The 8,476-nt window shown below is 42.5% G+C and overlaps 1 protein-coding gene across 1 annotated transcript; it reads left to right on the forward strand.

Moving 5' to 3' along the window:
• The first annotated feature begins 6,651 nt into the window (after positions 1–6,651).
• LOC139575190 (LIM domain only protein 7-like) lies at positions 6,652–8,227 on the forward strand. Its single transcript, XM_071400189.1, has one exon. It carries the CDS (start codon positions 7,237–7,239, stop codon positions 7,876–7,878), a length of 642 nt encoding a protein of 213 aa, XP_071256290.1. The 5' UTR covers positions 6,652–7,236; the 3' UTR covers positions 7,879–8,227.
• Positions 8,228–8,476: the final 249 nt, after the last annotated feature.

Below are 8,476 nucleotides of genomic sequence, written 5' to 3' on the forward strand. Positions count from 1 at the left end.
TAGTAGTGTAGTAGTACTGTCTCTAAGAAGTGGTAGGAGTCTGTTGTGTTCCCATGCCAAGCGGAGAGGAGAGGAGCACCCCCCCCCCCCCCCCCCGAGTGGTCTTCTCCTATATGTCTCAGCAGATTGTGGAGTGTCCCAGAGTGGTCCTGCATTTCCCAGTTGAAATACCCTATCTGTAAATCTGACTGGTTGTATTTTCTCAATATAATGGACCGTTAATGAACAAGTAACATAGGGAAGTGTGTGTGCATTCCTGGACATGGGTGCGTCTGTATGGCTGTGTGTGCATGTGCGGCCATCTGTGTGTGTGTGGGCGTTCGTACATCTCTCTTACTCTCTCTCTCTCTGTGTGTGTGTGTGTGTAAAGGTTGTACTGGTACTAACAGCCAACAGTAGTGAATCCATCCGCCCTCCCCTTCCCCCTGTCCATGGAATCTTACTCATTATGATAGAAAAGGACAAATGAATTCTAGATCAGCATTACTCTGTGACACTTTGTGAATTCAGGCCCAGAAGTCTTGTGTTAGTTCAGCTCCCTGAGTTAATGTTGCCTTCGATCAAATATAGTCTTGTAGCTCTACAACGACCCAGGTTCAAACCCAGTCAAAAGCCTACATATGACATTACAATGAGTGGTGTAAACATAGAGATTCTATAATGTAATCCTATGGGTGTAAATACATTTTGGGCTCCTGAGTGGCGCGGCGGTCTAAGGCACTACATTTCAGTGTTAGAGGCGTCACTACAGACCCTGGTTCGATCCCGGGCTGTATCACAACCAGCCGTGATCGGGAGTCCCATAGGGTGGTGCACAATTGGCCCAGTGTCGTCCGGGGTTAGGGAGTGTTTGGCCATCATTGTAACATAAGAATTTGTTCTTAACTGACTTCCCTAGTTAAATAAAGGTTAAATATTATTATTATATATGTTTTTCATCTATCCCTGGATGTCCACTCTTAGGCTGCGTTTACACAGGCAGCCCAATTCTGATATTTTTTCCCACTAATTGGTCTTTTGGGCAATCGCATCAGATATTTTCAAATCAGATCTTGTTCAGAGCTGATCTGATTGGTCAAAATAACAATTAGTTGGGAAAACAGTTCAGAATTGGGCTGCCTGTGTAAATGCAGCATTAACTGTCCAGCTTCTAACAGGCAGACTAAAACAGTCTGTAATATTAGTCCCTCGACCCAGAATCCTGCTCTGTAGTTTTATGTGAGTTTTTACAGTGGCCTGGTAACGTTTAGAGTTCTTTCTAAAAATGAGTCCAGTGTATTAGGATGGATCTGGCCTGTTAAACATCAGACAGCGTGTGTGTGTCTGTCTGTTCAGAGAAACGACCGGATGAATCTACCGTCTGTTTCTAGAGAAATATTTAGAAAATGACGTTCGGCGAGACTCTCTCTCACACAGCACCGTTAATAATATAGAGATCGTTTTTCTTTTCGAGTGTTTGTGTGTGGTGACTGTATGCGAGTAACGTTGTAGGAGTAAAGTTAGTCGGTATTGCCACCTGCTGTTAGGAACAAGAACAGCAGTGGTGAGAATAAGTAAGAGATTATCAACGAGTGGCTATGCGTTCTATTAAAAATAATCAACGATTTGTGTTCCACGACGTGCTAGCGGAGTGGAACTGACCTGCCACGGAGTTACATCTTTTTTTCAGAGAACACATAGAGCCCAGAGTTGATTATCCCTTAATTACCATGGGTATAATTAAACACAATTGTCGCAAGATATGTGTTCATTTGCCGGTAGAAATGTGCTCAACATCCACTGAGGTAGCTAGCAAATTTACTAAATAGCTACAGTAGTTGCCGTGGTAACCAAGCAGACTTGCTAGTTTAGCTAACTAAAGCACCAGTCCTAGCTTTTGCCATTATGAACATCGTTCATTATTGGAATTCAACAATTCGAATAATGTTTTAAATTCGACTTTTGCTTTTAAAAAGCCGCTTCAACATAGAACATGGAAGAATTAACTATAGTCATTGAATTCCACCATGCAAACATACCGTGCGTTATTTAAGCAATAAGGCCAGAGGAGATGTGGTATATGGTCAATATACCACGGCTAAGGGCTGTTCTTAGCATCACGCAACGCGGAGTGCCCGGACACAGCCCTTAGCCGTGGTATATTGGCCAGAGGAGCCGTATTGCTATTATAAACTGGTTAGCAATGTAGTTAGAGCAGTAAAACTAAACGTTTTGTCATACACGCGGTATAAGGTCTGATATACCATGACTTTTAGCCAATCAGAATTCAGGGCTCAAACCACACAGTATATAACAGTATATAACCCACAGGGGTCAGTAGAGGCTAAGGGAGGCAGCGTAGGCTGACTGGAGAGAGAGAACTGTATAAGGATATAAAATGTATAAATGCTTAATGAACTTAGTTAAACTGTCGTACCCCATCAGAACCCAAAATACAAGCTGGTTTTACTCCAATGTTTGTAAACAAACATGTAAACAAACATTGTAGCCTCAAAACATGGTTAAAAAATATAATTGAAGGTCAATCCTTGCATCAAAAGCATTTTCTATGAATTTGAGTGGTTACATTTCTCTAGCTCCATCCCTAAGCTTTTTACCAAACCAGTGGTGGCTGTCCGTTTTGTTATTCTATCAACAGCAGATTGGTTCTTTAAAAATCACCCTCCAAATCTGAACTTATTGATGATGACAACAATGTCATTTAATATTTATAATACCACTGATGAATTTAGATGGGAGAAGATATCTCTGAGAGATTCAAGGAACAGAGTTACTTATGGATAATGACAACAGTTATTGAATATTATCAGTAGAAGTGGGAAAGGATTCAAAAGATGTATTCTTGTGAAGTGTGATGTATGTGGCTCTGTGAGTAGTTTAGTTTGGAACCTGAAGACTTTAGGTCAGCAGGCTAACACAGACGCGCAGGACATCCAGGGTTTCTACTCAGTCATAAAGTCCAAAAAGGATATTGTTTGAATGATTAAGCAGGGACCTTCGTGTGTAAAACTGCACACTTTATTGCTTAACTTTATTGCTTTGCAGGGACAAAGTCTCAAAACCCTGTTTTATCAGAAAACATTCATAGTGAAAGTTAGAAAAGAACAAGCCACAGGAAGCAAGAGCAAGTGACACAATTCTGTCGGGTAAAATTAGTAGTCTTCTCTCAGGTATGTATGTGATCAATAATTGGACATTGACAGTTACGGTAACTGTAGGCTGTTTTATGAGCATTCTCCTTTCTGGTTCAATGAAAAGTTAACCTCTTCAGAGTTTAAACAGCAGATTTATTTGCTTATCTGGCAGTTCTTTCTTATTGATCATAATTTGATTGTTAATCAAAATAGAAAACATGTCAGATAATATACTGTATGTTTGTGACTATTACTACCTTTTCTTAGTAATGTTATAGTTTATAATAGGTGTGTCTGTATCCTGTCTCTTAGTAATGTTATAGTTTAAAATAGGTGTGTCTGTATCATGTCCTAGGAGGCTGGTGCTGCAGTGACTCAATCTTTGTTCTTGCTCTGGTGTTATCTACATTCACAGGGTCTAAAGGTTTCACATTGTTTTCTGGTCTATGGCAGTTACAAATAATTGTATTATTATGCAGTCAATTTCTTAAAATTAGTCCCAATAGCCCATTCTCAAATCTACATTCAGTTAGATGTATTGAAGAAGGGTTTTATTTATCTTCTTTCTGCTTATTCTTTAGTCTGTGTATATTTTTTCACCTTTCAACCCTTATGGTGGGTCACAACTCAACAGACACCTCAGTTGGTGGGTCGCGACTCAACAGACACCTCAGTTGGTGGGTCACAACTCAACAGACACCTCAGTTGGTGGGTCGCGACTCAAAAGACACCTCAGTTGGTGGGTCGCGACTCAACAGACATCTCAGCTGGTGGGTCACAACTCAACAGACACCTCAGTTGGTGGGTCGCGACTCAACAGACACCTCAGTTGGTGGGTCGCGACTCAACAGACACCTCAGTTGGTGGGTCGCGACTCAACAGACACCTCAGTTGGTGGGTCACAACTCAACAGACACCTCAGTTGGTGGGTCGCGACTCAACAGACACCTCAGTTGGTGGGTCGCGACTCAACAGACACCTCAGTTGGTGGGTCGCGACTCAACAGACACCTCAGTTGGTGGGTCACAACTCAACAGACACCTCAGTTGGTGGGTCACGACTCAACAGACACCTCAGTTGGTGGGTCGCGACTCAAAAGACACCTCAGTTGGTGGGTCGCGACTCAACAGACACCTCAGTTGGTGGGTCGCGACTCAACAGACACCTCAGTTGGTGGGTCACAACTCAACAGACACCTCAGCTGGTGGGTCGCGACTCAACAGACACCTCAGCTGGTGGGTCGCGACTCAACAGACACCTCAGTTGGTGGGTCGCAACTCAACAGACATCTCAGCTGGTGGGTCACAACTCAACAGACACCTCAGTTGGTGGGTCGCGACTCAACAGACATCTCAGTTGGTGGGTCACGACTCAACAGACACCTCAGCTGGTGGGTCGCGACTCAACAGACACCTCAGTTGGTGGGTCGCAACTCAACAGACACCTCAGCTGGTGGGTCACAACTCAACAGACACCTCAGTTGGTGGGTCACGACTCAACAGACACCTCAGCTGGTGGGTCACAACTCAACAGACACCTCAGTTGGTGGGTCACAACTCAACAGACACCTCAGTTGGTGGACCATATAGACCACATAACAATCTGAAACCTTTAGGTGGTTCATTACGCATCTTTTACTGTCTCTCTGTATTGTTATAGGACTATAATACGTGTCTTTTACTGTCTCTCTGTATTGTTATACAACTATAATACGTGTCTGTGTACTGTCTCTCTGTATTGTTATACAACTATAATACGTGTCTGTGTACTGTCTCTCTGTATTGTTATACAACTATAATACGTGTCTGTGTACTGTCTCTCTGTATTGTTATAGGACTATAATACGTGTCTGTGTACTGTCTCTCTGTATTGTTATACAACTATAATACGTGTCTGTGTACTGTCTCTCTGTATTGTTATAGGACTATAATACGTGTCTGTGTACTGTCTCTCTGTATTGTTATACAACTATAATACGTGTCTCTGTCATGTATTTGCAGGCTGATTTTTTTATTAATTTAACTAGGTATGTCAGTTAAGAACAAATTCTTATTTACAATGATGAATCTCTGATGCTGAGATTTTCTCTCTTCTGGTTTTCTGTTCCCTCCAGTTGTATGTCAGTTACATCAATGAAAAGTGACCGTTCAATGGATTCCCCTCGTTATTTCAAAGAGAGAGAAAAGGTCTCTCCGCCAAAAGCAGGGTAAGACCCTCTATTCTACCTTCTAAAACAGAGAACCTCCAAGGATGCTACTGCTTTACCTCCATATAATAAAATATTAAAGGATGCTACTGCTTTACCTCATTATAATAAAATATTAAAGAATGCTACTGCTTTACCTCCATATAATAAAATATTAAAGGATGCTACTGCTTTACCTCCATATAATAAAATATTAAAGGATGCTACTGCTTTACCTCCATATAATAAAATATTAAAGGATGCTACTGCTTTACCAGCATATAATTAAATATTAAAGGATGCTACTGCTTTACCTCCATATAATAAAAGATTAAAGGATGCTACTGCTTTACCAGCATATAATTAAATATTAAAGGATGCTACTGCTTTACCTCATTATAATAAAATATTAAAGGATGCTACTGCTTTACCTCCATATAATAAAAGATTAAAGGATGCTACTGCTTTACCAGCATATAATTAAATATTACAGGATGCTACTGCTTTACCTCATTATAATAAAATATTAAAGGATGCTACTGCTTTACCTCATATAATAAAATATTAAAGGATGCTACTGCTTTACCTCAATATAATAAAATATTTAAGGATGCTATTTCTGTACATTGATATAATAAAAGATTAAAGGATGCATACTGTAGTGAAACAGATCAAGGTCATTATATACTGAATAATTATAAATGCAACATGTAAAGTGTTGGTCCCATGTTTCATGAGCTGAAATAAAAGATCCAAGAAATGTTCCATATGAACAAAAAGCTTATTTCTCTAAAATGTTATGCACAAATCCACACACATTTGAAGGGGTGTCCACATACTTTTTTATATACTGTATAGTGTACATTTCTTCAACAACAAGGAGCATTGAAGCACGACTCGAAACGTCTCTGCTGTTTTATTCACGTAGCTACCACGGTTAGCAGAGTGAAGCGCACCCCAGCACATGCACAGATTCTCTGTGTGACTGTGTGGGACCAAAGTCTTGCATCGTCTCAATGGACGATTTTGGGTGGACCACTTTTGTCAAGTCTTTCAAAGTGTTTTCCGTTCTGGGGATAAAAATTGTCTGACTAAATGTCGAATGCATGAACTTTAGAAAAAAATCATGTGATCAAAGGTCATGAAGTGTCGACTGCAAGTTTCTGCAGTTTCTCTTCACCAACTTCATCCTGCAGCAACAGCTGCATTGTGGGAGGATCATGTATTTGATAGAACGTGTAGTAAATCTAACATATGTTTTATTGACCCATGTATGTGATTAGTAGGTCATTCCTCTTTTCTTTTCTCTGATCAATAACCAGACCAGGAGAACCATGTGACATCTGCTCCGAGCGCAAAGCCATGAAGCTTTGTCTGACCTGCTCTGTCTACTACTGTGAGAAACACGTTAGGAAGCACTATATAATACAAGCACTGAGGAGACACGTCATGGTGGATGTCACTGAAGAAGTCGTACTACAGAGAAACACCTTGGAGAAGAAGAGGAGAGAGGAGCAGGCGGAAGAGGGAAGGAGACAGGGACAGGAGGAGGGGCTGAGGTGGCAGACGAGGAAGGAGGACATTAGGGAAGAGGAGAGAGGGCACCTGGAGGCTGAGGAACAACAGTGCAGAGAGAAGGAGAGGGAGAGAGAGAGGGAGAAGCAGCAGCAATCGATGGGGGACTCCTATGGCTATACCGGCAAGGTCCAGCCTGAGACATCCATGGCAGACAGGGAAAAGTGCAAATCCATTCCTGAGCTGGACCATGTGGAGAAACCAGAGATCAAAGTGACTAGCAGTGACGGGCTGGGTGAGGCATCGTGGATAAAGGGGCAGTAGATCCTGCCCAAGGCGCAGCTGGAGAAGCAGCAGATCCTGCCCAAGGCGCAGCTGGAGAAGCAGCAGATCCTGCAGGGGATGAAAAAAAAAGTCAGACTACGCAACGACAACAGCTGGATCCGCCAGTGCTCCAGCAGCAAGCACCCTGCCGCCGGACCCATCAGGAAAGGCAAGTCTCTCGACAACCTGGACATCTGCTCTTCCTGGCGCTCGTCGTGGACACCGGAAAGCACCTCCTCCATTCTCAACTACAGTTGGCCTCACTCTGCCCTCAACACCTACATCGGCGGGGTCGGAGGTTATTCCGGCTCAGCAACGATGTCCTCTCTCTCCATGAGCTCCCTCAGAGGAGCCGGGGTTGGAAGCAACCAGTCTTCATGGTCCCAGCGCTCTCCCTCCCCCTCCTCCTCCCCTTCCCCTGGCACCAACTCCCAGTCACTCCTGTCTGGGCAGGAAAGCAGCAGGACAGTGAGTGGCAAGAAAATCTGTACGTTCTGTGACACGGCACTGGTCAAGGGAGACGCCATGGTCATCGAGTCCCTGGGGCTCGTTTATCATTTGACCTGTTTCAGGTGCATCATCTGTAAGTCCGAGCTGCTGAGCGCATCGGAGGTCGGAGCTGAGGTCAGAATACGGAACCAACGGCTCTTCTGTGACTCCTGCTACGGGAACCTCCGGACGGTCAACCTCCGTGAGAAATCTGTCAAAAGATTTTCATAAGTAAAGCAAGATACACCAGCAGTGTTGTTTCCAAAGGGAGCAAATGAAACATTGTGGGCAGAACAAGGAGTTTCAAGTTAAGTTTTATTGTCACATGCACAGGATGAAGCAGGTCTAAAACAGTACAGTGAAACGTTAACTTGTGAGCTCTTTCCCAACAATGCACAATGAAGCAAGTGAGATAGAAATAAAACAGGACATGAGAGAGAAGAAACATGAGGATGCTGTTAAATACAGGTCTGATATACAGGTCTGATATACAGGTCTGATATAGAGGTCTGATATACAGGTCTGATATACAGGTCTGATATACAGGTGTAATATACAGGTCTGATATACAGGTCTGATATACAGGTGTAATATACAGGTGTAATATACAGGTCTGATATACAGGTGTAATATACAGGTCTGATATACAGATCTGATATACAGGTGTAATATACAGGTGTAATATACAGGTCTGATATACAGGTGTAATATACAGGTCTGATATACAGGTGTAATATACAGGTCTGATATACAGGTCTGATATACAGGTGTAATATACAGGTGTAATATACAGGTCTGATATACAGGTGTAATATACAGGTCTGATATA

This window comes from Salvelinus alpinus, chromosome 5, assembly GCF_045679555.1.
Source record: "Salvelinus alpinus chromosome 5, SLU_Salpinus.1, whole genome shotgun sequence".
NCBI lineage: Eukaryota > Metazoa > Chordata > Actinopteri > Salmoniformes > Salmonidae > Salvelinus > Salvelinus alpinus.

Excerpts from the sequence above, each read along its gene's own strand:
- LOC139575190 (XM_071400189.1), top strand. The coding sequence starts at position 7,237 with ATGAAAAAAAAAGTCAGACTACGCAACGACAACAGCTGGATCCGCCAG.